At 39.8% G+C, this 16,660-nt stretch overlaps 1 protein-coding gene across 4 annotated transcripts in view; it reads left to right on the top strand.

Moving 5' to 3' along the window:
* The first annotated feature begins 3,471 nt into the window (after positions 1-3,471).
* The window catches only part of LOC123956496 (calcium-dependent secretion activator 1), a 153,601-nt gene continuing 140,412 nt past the window's right edge, over positions 3,472-16,660 (top strand). For all 4 annotated transcript variants that reach the window (XM_046028711.1, XM_046028713.1, XM_046028710.1 and 1 more), the window contains exon 1: positions 3,472-3,791. In XM_046028711.1, the coding sequence (XP_045884667.1) occupies positions 3,489-3,791 (303 nt within the window). In that variant the 5' untranslated portion in view covers positions 3,472-3,488. The remainder of the gene's footprint in view (positions 3,792-16,660) is intronic.

Raw genomic sequence — 16,660 nt, 5'->3', positions numbered from 1 at the left:
AACGGGCGCAGGCAGCCCCCTCGAGAGCTGCCCGGGCGTGCTCCATCCCCAAACATGAGACACACATCTCATGAGAATCTCCATCCGTGATGTACCGAGGGCAAGAAAAAACACACCTTCTGTACATCTGGTTGCCGGACATGCTGGTAGACTTCTTCTTCAGGTAAGACACACTGCTTGTAGGACTGGAGCTTTCTTCAAACAACATACAGAGCGCCTGCTGAATAAAAAAAAGCTAATGATGAGTGTGTACAGGTGTGCTTTATACTCCTCCGGTTATTCCGTCACACCTTACCGTTCTAGCAACAAGCCAATAGGATTGGAGTGATTTCATTCACGTTCAGACCTGCTTCGCCTAGAGGCGTTCCCATAGTGTTGTAACCGACGCAGTTCGAGTTCCCTCGAAGGGGAACAGGACACAGGCTCAGTGGCCGGTACTGCGAAGCGGGGTAACTGGCTCATCCAGGTAACTTCAGGAGTAACTTTGTGACGTCTGGTGTAACTGATTCCTGATTAACCCATACTATGAAAGGTGGATAGGTGTTACCCGAGGTCTGTTGCCATGGCAATTTACGTCGCATCTCTTAACTGCTCTGAGCAGGTTTTGTTCTCAGTGTTAATGATGAGAAGTAGGATATTAATACACACCACTTATAAAATGTTTAGATTTCATCCTGATTTGTTCCACTGAGGTTGCAATGAAGTTCTGAACACAACAGCATTACATTCAGACAGCGAGCCCTGCAGCCTCGGTGATTTTAGAGAGGAATCTTAATTAATCAGTAGGATAGTTTCTTAGATGTAGCCCATCTGTAGTCTATAATTGAATTCTCCTGTTTGTGTTTTCACATATTTAGATAGATTATTTTACGTATCCAAAAAATAGGGAGCCAGGGTGAGGGTTAATAACCGAGAAAAAAAAAAGCTAAATGAAAGTGTGATTTTTTTATTTCAAGAGCAAAAATCGGAAATTCCCTGAAATTAATGTCATAAAAAAATCGAAAATCACTCTGTTATCTTCTGAATACGCCTAATCCAAGGCAAAGTCTCTAAGGTGCTTGGCAATGATTATGGGCTAAACTCAGGAGTATTTCCTCACTGCTAAAGAAAGTTTAATACAACTTTTCAGTGCATGCATACTACACGGCAGACGTGTGTGTGTGTGTGTGTGTGTGTGTGTGTGTGTGAGGTTGCAGCCTTGCAAAGTGAAGTTTCTCTCATAAATGTGTGACTATAATGTCAGTGAATATTCAAGTTTTTTACTTGTAGATTAATCTTGGAAATGAAATTCTGTCTCGGATTATTCCCCCTCTCTGCTGGCTCCTTTTTTTTTTACAATGAACCTTATGTGCAGTTGTACCTTTACATCTTAATCATATTACACATAAAAGAAGAGCCCATAAAATACATAATAGAGATTTAAACTACAATAAGAACACTGTGAAGATAATTAGGCTACAAATTTAGGCCTACTCAGTGTGATGCCAACAAGCCTCCCTGGCTTTGTCGGCCGCCACGATATTAGATTTAGCCGTTAACTTGTCTTTCATAATTTCCTGACACCACCAATATGCATTCCGCTGGAGAAATACGGAGCATGCGCCGTTGCGAAAAAACTCTGCCTGCACGCCCGAACACACCCCTTTTATGTGAACATGCACCAACTCCAATTAAGTTAACACGGACTAACCAACATCTTATCCACCTTCGTAGTACCGTTTAACTCCAGTGTAGGCGGTCAGAGTTTGTCAACCCTGAGTTTGCCTGATAACCCCGAATTAACTCTGAGTAGGCTGAACTCCCTTCGTAGTACAGGCCAAAGGTTGGGAATGGCAGAGAGAGAGAAGGGGCAGAGTGCCTGTCAAATGAGGCTTAAGATGGCTGCTGTCATCCAGGCAACCAATCAAGAGGCAGCAATCAACGTTGCAGGACCAATCCAGGGTGCCCACCTGTTCTCCATTACCTGTATGCACACACACACACACTCTAAGGGAGGAGACAGCTGACAGTGCAGAGTGAGAGATAAACAAATTACAAAATATGACCCCAGGGTCATAACAGTACATATAGAAATAAATGTAGAAAAATATACAGTCGCAGGAAAAAGTACGTTAACCCTTTGGTATTACCTGGATTTCTGCATAAATTGGTCATTGGTCAGTCTGCTTAAACTAACTCCACACAAACATGTTTTTAATGTTTTTACTGAACACATCGCGTAAACATTCACAGTGCAGGGTGGGAAAAGTATGCGAACCCTTGGATAATAATAAGTGGATGCCCCTCCTTTGGTAGCAATAATCTCGACCAAACATTTCCTGTAGTTGCAGATCAGATCTGAACAACGGTCAGGAGGATTTTTGGACCATTCCTCTTTAAAAAACTGTTTCAGTTCAGCAATATTCTTGGAATGTCTGATGTGAATCGCTCTCTTGAGCTCTGACTGGGCCACTCCAGAAGGTGTAATTTCTTCTGCTGAAGCCATTCTGTTGTTGAATTACTTGTCCTTTTGCATCACCTATCGTCCTGTTGCATCACTCATCTTCTGTCGAGCTTCACTTGGCAGACAGATGGCCTTACCTTCAACCTCCTAAATTTCTTGATAAACTTTGGAATTCATTTTTCTGTCGATGATGGTAACCCTTTCGGGCCCTGAGGCAGAGAAGCAGGCCCAAACCATGATACCCCCTCCACCATACTTCAAAGTTGGGATGAGGTTTTGATATTGGTAAAATCATAAAATCATTCAATTCTTTGTGTGGTTAGTTAGTGTGCTTGCTTTTTGTTTGATAAATCTTAAGAACTGTACCTGCTCTGCTCCTGTGACAATCACATACATTTCCTGGGACTGTCTAAATGTATAAATAAATAAATAAAGGGAGACGCAAATAACGATGCAATGCATGAGAGTACAGAGTTCTGGTTTATATTCCACAAGCGATGAATAACTTCAGTAAGGTGTACCAGTGTTGCTACATCACAAATGTTTGAATTTCACTTAAATGAATAGAAATTAAAATAAATAGAAAATTTACTTGATGAAAATGTTTGAAATGTGTTAAGGAGGGCATTGCACTATACGAGTAGGAGGAGTAGGAATTAGGAGTAGGAGACTGGGAGATAGAAAGTAGGAAAAGTAGAGTGAGTTTATTCTACATGATAGTAAGTGTCAGGAGAGGAGTTGGCAGGCTGATTGGCACTGTGGGGATGGAACTCGTTCAGTGGTATATTTTGGTGGTATCAGTCTTTGCTGAAGGTGTTCATCCAGAAAGGCATAAAGGGGGAGAGAAGTATTTGTCCGTGATGCTGTTGCGTTAGCAGCATCCTTCTCTCAAGATGCACCCCAGGATGGAACTAGCCCTCCCGATAAGTTTGTTATACAGTGTAGATATAAGTCAGAAATCTTTTGGATAAAAAAATAACAACTACTAATCTGTCAATACTCAAACTGATTGCAGGTTTTCCTGAAAAGTGACCGTGTCTCCCGGATGGTGCAGAGTGGCGGCTGCTCGGCCAGTGACTCTCGGGAGGTTTTTAAGAAGCACATAGAGAAGCGAGTGCGCAGCCTGCCTGAGATCGATGGCCTGAGCAAAGAGACCGTGCTGAGTTCCTGGATAGCCAAGTTTGACACAATCTACAGAGGTGAAGAGGACCCCAGGAAGCACCAGCAGAGAATGACAGCCAGTGCCGCCTCCGAGCTCATCCTCAGCAAGGACCAGCTGTACGAGATGTTCCAGCAGATCCTGGGTGTCAAGAAGTTTGAGCACCAGCTCCTCTATAACGCCTGCCAGGTCAGTTCTCATCTGTAGGGTGGAAATATTATATATCTAAAGGAAATTAGAAGTGTCCTTTGACTCAACCGCATGTTAAATCGCAATGTTGAGAGTGAGAGAGAATAAACGTGTATTTTATCTTAAACATAATCTGCTGTAATAACTACTTTCAATGTAGCATATTCACATTAGTTTATCCCCTTCCCAGCACTCTTTAATTCTAACCAAAGCTATGAGAACCATTTCTCAACCACCATCTGGCTCTAAATCATGCCGTCTATGATACACTGACCTGCTGTTGAATGCATCTAATACTACATTACTGTCTACAGGGAGGGCTTGCAACTTTGAGATTTCATTTAACTATAACTATGTTTCACATTTTAAGGAGGAGCTAGATAACTTTGTTTGACAAGCCGTGTTAGATTCTTGTTCAATTCAAATTTATTTACATGTCCCTTCTGGTTTAATCATTTCATGTGGAGTATACAGGAGGGGAAATACAGTTATTTTTATTTACTGATAAATTTCATTTATTTTCAAGCCCACCTGGTGTGGGGATGTGACCTGGAATGGTGCTAAAAAGCTTTTTGCTATTACGAAATCATTACTGCATGAATTATGACACTTTATTACTTCTAAAAACATGACCATTGACCAGAATTAACATCCTCTACTGACTGCCATAGTCTTGTTACATATACAGCAATTCCTTTCACTATGCTACCTGAAGGATTATTGACTGAATCTGCAAAGTATGATCTTTACAAAAACAATTCATGACTTTTTCTGCTGTTTCCTCTAAAATCTGAGTTTCATAAACTTAAATGTTAATAAAATACTTCTCTTTGCTTATGTAAAGTATTTTTAAATGTTTCTGTTTAAATATGCAATATAAATAAAGCTGGCTCGTCTTGCCATGCCTTAGTCATGGTAAAAAAAAGTTTATATGACAAGGGTACAAACAGCGGTCTTCTGTATCAGAGTCAGAGACTTTGTCTCTCCCCAAGATGTTTTGCGTCACATTCCATATGTACTTCCATATTTGCTTTTGAAAAAGGACTGTTTTTACTCTCACCTCTGCGGCATCTCTGAAAGTGAAAACGCTGGTAAGAAGAAAAGAAGCCAACTTCATTTTAAAAACATGTCCAATTTCTTCACGTGCAGAATAAAAGTCAACCAGACATGTGTGGAGGCTTTTACAGGCTTCGAGCCAGACTGAATGCAGAATAGCAGTCTGAGCATGGGGGAGGAACAATAAGACAGGCCTCTATACATAGATCACTATTTAAGTGCCAAATATTGCATCAACGGAAAATGTGCTGCTGGATGGAAAATGTGTTATTAATATGGAGATGTGGTCGTCTGCAGCTGGGCTATAGGTACTCAGCCACTCTTTTGTCAGAGTGCAGTCGAGTCAGTGGAGAGGCTGTGAGTGGTGAATCCTGCCCACAGTCAGGGCTCCTTAATCTTGTCTATTCCCTTTACTGTTTCATTCCAGCATTGGTTATGGGAAGGCTGTCTTAGAGTACAATGTGCATTTTAAGCTGCAAACCAAGTATGGCAAAAAGAAAGTAACAGACACATTACAATTTGAGTTTGATTTATTTCATCAATAGATATTTCGTTATATACAAAAAGTAGTCCCACCAGGCTGCCGGTACATAGTGCATGATTGCTAAGGTTGGTTGCTAAGCAACATACATCAAATTTATATATATTTATATTTATTTGCACGTTGCCGTTTATTCACAGTTTTCACGTGACGTCCCATTCCAAGAAAAACACTCCCTTGGAGGGCAAAAAAGACATTTGCTGTGTCCGGAATCACCCACTACTCACTATATAATGCACTATATAGTGAGCTCGCCATTTTATAGTGCTGTCCAAATGTATGGTGAGAGTTATTATACCCTATATAGTCCACTCAATGTATTCCAGAATGCATTTTGAAAAGTAGTGTACAACCTATGGTCACTAACATACATACCATCATGCATTGCGCTGATAGAAAAAACTGATTGTCCAATGGCAATGACGTAATTAACGGCGCCGAAATAACGATCAGAGTAGTGTCCGAAAGTGCTGTTTTAATAATCGACTTTTGCGGCGTCTCTACCAGGGACTCTGGTGTGAGCCGCTATCTTGGTCTGTTGTTTTGCCCTCCAGGGTAAATTGTCTAGCCTCAGTAGATTGACTTTGGTAACTTGTACTTGACTTGCATTTTTTGTGAGGTGGAGTTGTGTGTGTTGTGTGGTTGCCATTAGCTCTGGAGAGAGCCTTTACACTTGTGTCCACTCACAGCCATAATCTGTCTCGTTTCAAGACCAAGCGTTTTTGAATTGTGGTACTGCGGAGGCAGTGGTTCTTTATCCTTGCCATGTCCCTGCTGGCAAGCATATTCTTGGCAACATTGCCAGGTAATTAACGCCCATTGGCTCTCAAGTGTACCTGTAATACACCAAATGCATTTTTAGATAATGTTTTAATCTAGTAATAACCTACAAAAAAAAGCCCAACTGTTATTTTACTTACCAAAGATAAAAAGCCAGTGCATCCGGAGGAAGGTGGGAGATGTATTCCTCCAGAGATGACACAGGACAGAGTGGTTGCCAAGCAGTTCATACATAAATCCCCCTGTGCTCTCTTTATTCTTCCCCTGAGGGTCATTGTGATTCTTTGTGTGCTCGTTGAACGGTAGTGTGTCATATTTTAGTCCGTTTTCCTCTCTATTGTTGATGAATGATGTGGGTTTTAGCAGCTGATTGCCCTCATTTGCCCAGCACCCAAAGTGTAGCTCAACGTCAAACCATAGGCTAGTTGTTAATCTTGATGGCTTTTAAGTCATCTTCTGATATTGATGTGTGATGGACCGTAGTGTCTCTGTCTTCTCAGTGTTTTCACAACACCAGTGAAAACATTGTTGGTCGTTGTAAACTCTGTATCTCCACCAGGATAGACAACGTGTTCTCATCTCAGTGCGTCATCACCGACGCTTTCAGACAGCGTGAGAAAGCGTAATTTACGCTAAAGGAACCCATCAGCATCCATATAAAATGCCACCGTTTGCAACATCGCAGCAACACAAAGGTAAACATGCATGAATTCAGTGACTTAGGTTAAGGCACTAATGTTTCTGATGGTTATGGTATGGGTAGGGGGCTTCGGGGGCCTGTAAAGCCGGTCTGTACTCCCCAGAGCGTCTCATACTGATACATCCGGGAGCGTCTCATAGAGACACACCAGGAGCGTCTCCCACAGATGTTGAAGGGTACCTCTAGTGTCAAATAACTACGCTTCATCACTTTTTCTGAAAGCGTTGGTATTGGACGCCCTGAGATTAGAACGGTCTGGGACAGACTGAGTGGCGGGTTGTTAATGTAACAACTGATGCCAGCACGTAGACATGTAGTTTGCCTTTACTGTTTCTGACAGTGGCATAGAAACCTCTTTTTTTGAAACGGTATTTTGAGGTTGGAAAGTCTGTTGCTACACCTTTATCCTTCCACCACTCTTCGAAACATTTCATGCCTACTTTGTTTGCTTCAGTGTTCTCTCCATTCTGGTTCTTTTCGAGTTTGTCGACCTCCTCTTTAGTTAGCTCCGTATGTCTAACAGGAGGTTGAAGTTTACTTTTGGAGTGTCCATTTCCATTAGTTTCCAGCTAGCCAGTAATCTAACGCTATTTTCTAACGTTACTTTGTTGTGGAGTGGTACGGATATGTGCAAAGGAATTCAACGTCATAGCCGTTGTACGCGCTCATTATACCACTACTATGAACCAATCAGATCGCTTGATTTGAGCTTCCCGTTTTATAAAAATGTATGCCATATGTATATACATGACAGCTAGACATCTCTAGTTTCTTGGATCCTGAAAATTCTGGGACCTGTACAGAGTTAACCTGGTCCATGAAGTACAAATCTTTTTATCAAAATCCTACTTGTTTAACATGATCATCTCTGAAAATTAACACATTTACCATATTTTTCTGATCGTATTAGAGCCACATGAGCAATAAATATAAAAGACAGACAGACAACTAATATTGTACAGCTTCGGCATTCAAGCTTGTTGTATAATTAATGTGACACAGCCAACTGTGCAATGTAGTAGGAAGGGAGCTTGTGGGAGGAAGAAAAATAGTAGAAATCTGGCAAGAGAGTCCAAGGCTTAAATAAATGCTTTCCTTTTAGGACTACAAACCGTTACACTCTAAATCCTACAATGCCAGATTTTCTTAAAGCGTTTGCTGTTGCTATCTTTACACTTCATTTGGATTTGGTCTCAAGGCATTTATAACTTTTAAATTTAGATTCAGTGGGAATGATCAGCAAGCCATTAGGAGGTGACCACCTGAAATGTTGTGAAATCCAAAAGTATTTCCTAAAAGTGAGTGAGTGCTCTGTTCAGAGAAGGCAGGTGAGACAGCCTCTCCAGTTTTTGTAGATGTATCAGTCCTGCACAGTCTTACTGCAGATCACTGTACTTGACAGCGTCTTCTCCTGTTTTAGCGCAGTGTGTACTTCCAGACTTCCCTGTGACGCTGCATGGTACTTTTGAAGTCCCCATGAGATCACAGTAGATAGTCAACTGAATTTATATATCTTGCCACATACCATTAGGAATTATTGACAGGGGGACAACATTTTTCAAACTGGGCCCCTCATTGACACCTACTCCAGCACCACCTCCACCTTAGTTCATCCTTAGTTCATGTCTGCTTTTCTAATACAAACACGGTGATTTCAAAGAAGCTCTTGGCTATTAGCTTTTTAGTGGCACAGATGGAGTCCCTAACAACCATTTCTAAATTCAGTGTCTCATCCAGACAATGCTCGCATATACAGACCCCTCCAAAAGTATTGGAACGGTCAGGCAAATTCCTTTGTTTTTGTTGTTTGCTGAAGACGTTTGGGTTTAAGATCAAAAGATGAGTATGAGACAAGAGTTCAGAATTTCAGCTTTTATTTCCTGGTATTCACATCTAGATGTGTTAAACAACTCAGGACATACCAACCTTTGTTTAAACCCACCCATTTTTCAAGTGAGCTAAACTATTGGAACATGTGACTGACAGATGTTTCTTGTTGCCCAGCTGTTGCCTTTTCGGTTGATTGTCCGAACATTAAATAGCTCTGCATGACTAGTCCAAGTTTTCATCCCTGGTTCAAACCTATAAAGACTGTATTTCCTTCACAAGACAAGGAGAGAAGAAAATGCCCTTCAGTGATTGAATAATTAGAGAAAAGTAAACATTGACGAAATTACTGCAAAGCATTAAATCATAAAAAAATCGAATGTAAGTGAACAAATAAACATCCTGTCAATTCAGTCTTGAGGACTTCATTAAAAGTAGCCTATTGGTCGAATTATGTGCAGAACTGAAATTCTGTATAGAGTATATGACTGTGTCAGCTGAAATGATAATAATAATATAAACAGAGCCTTTGTTATGTATAGCTTATTGTATAGTAACTATATTTGCAGCTGTATCCTATGACCAGTGACGTGCTGCTGACTAGTGTTTACTGTAGGTCAATTTTCTTGAGGTTGCTACAGGGGAACTGGTGGGTGTTATTAATCTTTATTAATATAAAGGGAAACACAAAAATCAGGTGGCAGGTGAGGATTCAAAGTATAATAGAATATAATGCAGTAAAGCTCTCAGGCATTCTGTGTTGCTTTTTGATCTCCAGTAGATAAACCTTGATAAACAAGATTCCAAGGTTGGTTATTTGTCATTGCCTTTGTTTGGGGAAGTAAACTCTTTAAATATGACTATGGCACTATGACATTATCAATGATAAATTAATTAATTTGAATTCAGTGATAAACTCCTGGACTTTAATAGTTCCTGTGTTTCAGCAGATTTTCTGCTCATGTTCAAAACTTTCATCTTTGTTCTCTGACATGTTGAGAAAAAAGTTATAATATTACAAGAAAAACGTCATCTTTTAATGAGAATTCATAATACTTACTGAAAACACTTCTGATCAGGCAGAAATGTCACCACAAATCCACACAAATGTTCACTTCAGCACCTCAGATAACGTGCAGCTCACAGTCCCAAGCGTCACAGAGAAGGTCTGAGCCTCAGATTTTAGATTTTGCAAAACTCCTTTCAGTTATTTACCTCGACTCACAGCGTGATACACCGGTGTCACATCAGCTGGGTGGAGTTCACTCACCCCGTGTCCATATTATCAGTTATACATTTGTTTTTCATTGCGGGAGGAAATTGATGTGGACCGTGACAGCGTGTGAAAATTGTCAATTGCTGAGTCTAACGCTCGATGCCTGAGAGTTGGCAGCTCTGGTGTTACATTACTTAAAGGCTAAGCAAGCTAAAGCTTTGCTAGACTGCCCAATTGTTGGCTCCTCACCTTCGCCTGTCATACATTCATGGTGCTTCTTAACACTTTATTTGGCCAGAAATTTGGACATTGCGTTCCTATAATTTTATTTTTCTCTGTGTGTTTTGGCTTTTCTTTCTTTTCAGATGACAAGTATCAAATATGTTTAATGATAATAATACATTTATTTATCATGTAAATACATCTATTCATATAATACAGTAAGTAACGTGTTATACTTGATCCCATTTAAGCGTCAACCATAGACCTTTGCATGGGTCCCCCCTGTACCCTTTGACGGCGGGCCTGTATCTTGTATAGCTGCCGTTATGTTGTTAGCTCAGTTAGCTGTGCAGATAGTGGTCATATGAGCTGACTCTGCATGGGTGGTTTTTGAGGCATTGACACTGGTCTAGGCTGATGACTGTATTTGAATGGGGGCATATGGTTATTCAGACTTGAACATGACCTTAAATAGACTGGAGTTACTAGAAAAATAGAAACGTGTGTACAATGAACAGTCCATAAATGGACACATTCACAGTCAAGACCCGTCTGCATCATTTGTAACGCACTGGATCCCCTGAGTATCATAGTGCAACGCAGGGGAGGAAGACTTGTAGCTTACTTTTGGGCGGTAAAGGTAGGTGTATGATATTTAACAGAAAGGACAGAGTAAGGAGGTGATTGGGGTGGATGGAGGGCCAGAACCCGGACTTGTTTCCTATGTGAAACAAAAAGTCAACATTAAACATTTTTGTTTAAGTTACGTAGGTTATGTAAATTGCGGAAGTTACGCAAGTAACGTTAATTAACTTATGTGTTAACTGACACGCGTAGTTATTTTAACCCTAACCAAGTACTTTTGGTGCCTAAACCTACCTATTTGCTGTTGTTGGTGCTCCTATTTGCGTAAACATATAGTTTATAGATGTACCAGAAATGGACTTAATCAAGCATACTGACATCATTGAGTATGCTTACTAGTCACATACGCAAAACCTAGTATGGAACAAAGCAAAGAAACTGCCTTCCCTGAAATGCTTTTTAATAGTGGTCAAAAATATAAATTTCTTCTCCTCTTCTTCTTCTCCCCGACCGCGAGCTGACACACACACCGCTGCAGTGCCCACACAGTCCCGCCTCCTGTCCCTCACAGCGCTTTCTTCTTGTCCCGTTCACTCCATTGGAATGAATTTTTTTCCCTGCAAGAATCATTGTGCACTGTGATACAATACAATAACAATTATCGCAATATAATTGTTTTCAATAACAATATAACAAGTGTTCAGTAAATGTTCAGTAAATGTTTGACTTTATTCACTTCAATCACACACATTTTTACAAACAAGGAATAAAACATACAAAGCTTTTACTTAACTTTACTCGTGCATATTTGTTGATAATAATATATATAATAATTTATCACAATTTAAACCATAATTAACCATCAGGTTTCTTCAACTTTCACTCAGGAGCAGAAACCAGCCTTTAAACTCGAAAGAAATATAGATTTGATACTTATCATGATAATTATCGATATCGAAAGATATGAAACTTTTTATCGTGATAACACTTTTGGTCATATCTTCCAGCCCTATGTGATTGGCTATTACTCGTCACTTGTGATTGGATGCCGGCACATGATACAAACAAGCCAAAATGTACAGGTGCAGAGCGGTGCTAATGAAAGAGCAAAGCACCTGCAGGACCGACACGCCGTCCTCTGTAAAGAACCTGAAGGTAGACCTGAGGTTGGAGACATCTCCCCTTTCAACATCACTAAGTATTAAAGAAGATATATTCAGTAATTTAATCAATGTTGTGTAAATTCTTCCCTGTGGTATCGAAAATGGTATTGAATATCGATATCTTTCAGGGTGTTGTACTGAAAATCCAGTATCGTGTCTACTTTTACTCACTACTTTTTAATGAAACATCTGCAGGAAGTGTGAAGTTTAATCAAACACATTTTTTTGTTAATCACAGTGCTGAGTGCCACAGATGGGGCTAAGCAACAAATAACAACATCAGCTCCCACAGCTGGTTCAAACCTATATGGTAGTGTGCTTCAGACAGCTTGCTGGACTTTTGTAATTAAAATAAAAAATGAATCTATCTCTAGAGAACACCAGCATAGGAGAGTTTTCATTTCTTCTTTTTGGTTATTACAGTTTTGAACAAATAAGTACAAAAGGAGCTTTTAATTATTTTCTTTGATAAAAGTCATTTTGATTTCAGTATGGTCTTCAATCATCTATGTTCAACAAATGCTGCATCCCAGTTATGGAATTAAAAAATGTAAATGTAAATGCTCCATATTTGTATAGCGTCTTTCTAGTCTTTCCGACCACTCAAAGCGCTTTTACACTACATCTGCATTCACCATTCACTCACTGAGCACTCAAACAGAAACTAACATTCACACACATTCATCCACTGGTGGTGGAACAGCCACCAGAGGCAATCCAGGGTTCAGTATCTTGCCCAAGAATACTTCGACATGCAGCCTGGAGGACTTCAGTCTTATAAAGAGTTAAAATCAAAGGTGGAGTAACTGTATTATTGGGTTGAGTTCCCATAAGCTCCCTGAATCTCTGTATGGTTTGTTCTTTCATTATTTCGTTTCAAAACCAAAAAACCAAGTCGTTTTATTTTTTTCAGTTTTAAAACCAAAATGGAAAAATAGAAAAACGGTAAACAAAAACAACAGACATCTGTTTTGTTTTTCTGTTTTAAACCCATAACGGAAAATAAAGGAGCTGCGTTTTGTTCTATCTTTGATGTTGATGTTCAAGCTCATCTTAATTACATTTAATCAGGCATCACCATCACCCAAGTGTAACTGCTGCAGGTTTATCAAGTGTAACTCACAAAGCTACAGAAATCGGACTCAATATCAAAATCACTATTTTTCTGTTTCGGTTTTAAAAGAAGAAAAACAGAAAAACAAAAATGATGTCTGTTTTTTTGTTTTCTGTTTATCTGTTTTCCCATTTTGGTTTTGAAACAGAAAAAAACAAGACGATTTGTTTTTTCTGATTTCGTTTTGAAATGAAATAATCAAAGAACAAACCATAGACAGAGTTTGTTTTTTCATTTTCTATTTATGTTTTTCCATTTTGGTTTTAAAACGGAAAAAACAACTTCTTGTTTTGGTTTTTCCGATTTCATTTTTAAACAAAATAATCAAAGAACAAACCATACACGGATTTCCCTGCATGAGAGACGATACAAAATAGACAGGAAAAAAACAATTGGGCTGTGAAAGGGAATAAAATGGAAAGCGATGAGGGGGAGAGAGAACTGTTTAAAGAGGGGTGGTGATTAGAAGGAGGCAGACAGGAAGGGAGGCTCAGGCATTACAAGAAACAAAGACATTTCCACAAAATGAGCCATTTGTTTTCCAGTTATCAGTGTTGAAAGTAAATATCAGCTTGTAGGTACGGAAGCTGCACTCTGTGGCTAATAACTGCCAATTAACCAAGTACCAAGCCAAAATTAAATAATGAATCTCACACAGGCATATGATTACAATTTGTTAACTGGGGGTTAGAACAGCAATGGTTTTTGAGACTTCAGCAAGCTGCTTTTCCTAAATATAAATCCTTCTGAAAGTACTAAGAGATGGCTTGCTGAGTTAAAAGATTATATGAAGCTTAGTAACTTTAATACAAATATTTTTATGCGTGTCTAATACATGCACCTCATTTGAACAGGTTCTAAATCCAAACCCACAGCATAGTGTATGACATAATCCTTTAATCCACATTGTGGAAGACCTCCACTTAACAAGATGTTGAAACATCCTTTGCCACACAAGCTTATGTCTTGATTTTGGTGCTACGCAGAAGGCTAATGCAGAGTGTGTGTAAACTGGAGATAACCCCAGTTGTAACCAGTTAAGCACAGATGCGGGTTATGGAAAGCTGGAATGGGATTTGTCCCCTGCTGTCGTCTTTTGCCACCTGTGGGTTGGATCGGATGTTTTGGAGGAGACAGACAATGTTACCCCCATTAGCAATGTGTTTCATTAGTGGAGTAAATGCAGTGTGGCCCAACACAATGAGCCAGATGCTGAATGTCTTCATAACTCAACCGAAAAGACATGCAAATATGGCCTAAGCTTACTTTCCTACAGGCAGAAGCTGCAAAAGTTTAACAAGTCATTTTTTTGTATTTTTGAGCCCATTTGTCAGTTATTGAAAACAAATGTCTTAAGCTGTGTGTGGTGAAATGTTTAATATTTCCTAGTTTGTCAACCTTTTAAGCAAATCTGAATCAGTGTATGTTTTCTACTACTTTTGCCAAATATAGCAGTCCTCAACAGTAAACGACTAATTAGTCCCTTTGTCAGTGACTTCACGAATCACCTGTGTTATCTAGTGTCCCTAACAGCAGGACAACATTGTTTGCCTTCCAAAATGCATATGACCATTACAAAGAGGTTTAATGGGATTGTTTGGGGGTGCAATTATGCCTTAGATACAATAGAGATATGACATAAAAAGAGACTTGCACCGGGAACGTTGCAGTTCATGGTTGGCATCTTACCCCCAGGCCACGAGGGTGCCTCTGGTTTCATATAGTTAATCTGTATGGTTATGGTTGGTTGTTGCTACACCAGTCAACATCTTTATAACACACAACTTTCAGGGGTGGGTTTAACAAATTACATTTACTATATATTTATCATTTAAATAATCAAGCATCAGTAACTGCTGAATTTCATTGCTACCTTAATTGCTGACAAATGTTTTCATGTATGGTGCAATATGGAGCTGAACCTAGGATGTTGTGGTTACTTCAGCTTACATTTGTCTTTATTCTTTTTCCTTTCTGGTGGACTGGAGGCCAATAACAGTGAGTTGGTAGTAAGGCTGAAGATTCGATGCTTCGATGGGCGGAGCCTGATTTGACTGTCAATCTCACAGTCAAATCTTCGCAGTGAAACAAGGATCACGTCATTTTGGCTATACAGGGGTGCTCAATGTCTGATTTTACATAGAACTACCAGTTTTCTCCCAATAAGTTAATATATAGGCTATTACAATATACATTTCAACATTTAATGCTATAAATAAACATGTAAAAGAATAAAACTTTCAATAAATATTTTAAAGTGCGTAAATAAATCCAAAATTGTAACCCTAACCCTGGGGCGTCAGTGCGCATGTGTAGGCGTAGCGTGTGTGTGTGCAGTGGCAAAAGAGGAACACTTGCTGAAGAGACGAGCAGAGCTCCGGCTTCACTGGTGTTGTGCCGAGTTGTCTGCACCTCACGGGACTTTCGGATCATTTATTACTGTTGATGAACCACTACTTGAAACTTTAAACCCGCGGGGAACCGCAACATGCAAGCAGTGGTCGGCAGCACGGCATGCACGCAACACTCTGCACAAGACTGGTGAATTACAGGGAAGAGAGAGAGAAAAAGAGAGAGAGAGAGAGGGAAAAGGGTCTTCAAAAAGTCTCAGTTTAGCTGGAAATTTACAGTGTAAGTTCAATGAATAGTTACTGCAGCTCTGCAGCTTCTCAAGGTTAAAGTGGAGCTACCGTGTGTACCCCCCCCCCCCCCCCGGGTCGCAATCACATACACAAAAACACACATGATTCAACTATCAGTCGACTATAGGCAGGACTTTTTCTGATTTGACTATGTAAAACAGTCCTAGTTGGTAGAATTACATGAAACCTTTGTCTACAGCAGAGGATGAAGAAGCATACTGCAACACCCAAAGACATTTCCATATCCTTTATTTTATGATATGCTAACTTTTCCACCTCACATGAAGCGCAAGGAGCTCATTAATTTTTTTGGTTGTCCTGAATACTGATAACAATTCAAAACCAGGTTTATTCTCATGACAACAAATCATTCTGCTGTTCTTTGTGTCATTGGTTAGTCACTGGAAGCTCAGGAAACTGAGAAAGAAATTATTGTTTATGTGTGTGTATCTACACTACATCTGGACTTCATCTGTAATGTTAAAGTAGTCATATTATGCTCATTTTCAGGTTTGAAATTTTATTTAGGGGTTGTATCAGAACAGGTTTACATGGTTTAATTTTCAAAAAACACCATATTTTTTTGTCATACTGCACATTGCTGTAGCTCCTCTTTTCAACTGGTGTGTTGAAGGCTTTGTTTTAAGAGTGAGGCATCTTACTTGTACTTGTTGTTGGGAGTTGCGCATGCGCAGTTTCTAGTTGACTACTAGCCAATCAGAAGCAGAGTAGGATGGGTCCTAAGAAGCTGGTAAACGCGGCTTGGGTTCAGCTGTATGTTCTCCTTACCTGCTTAGCAATATACTGGAGCAAGAGTGGTGAGTTATTAATTTGTAATGAATCTTTCATATGTAAAGTTTTAACTGAGCTCTGTCTCTACATCACAGGAACAACTTTATGTCCACTGACTGCCTGGAGGGTAGCTAGTGTTTGAAGGGAGAGGAGAGGCAGCAGGTGGATGTCTTGTCCCTGTGTGCGGCAGCTCAGTTTTTCCTCTGTGTTTTTGAGGGCGTGCCTGACTAA

The sequence above is a fragment of the Micropterus dolomieu genome, linkage group LG18, assembly GCF_021292245.1.
Source record: "Micropterus dolomieu isolate WLL.071019.BEF.003 ecotype Adirondacks linkage group LG18, ASM2129224v1, whole genome shotgun sequence".
NCBI classification, from domain to species: domain Eukaryota; kingdom Metazoa; phylum Chordata; class Actinopteri; order Centrarchiformes; family Centrarchidae; genus Micropterus; species Micropterus dolomieu.
This window is presented reverse-complemented; position numbering and strand designations above follow the sequence as displayed.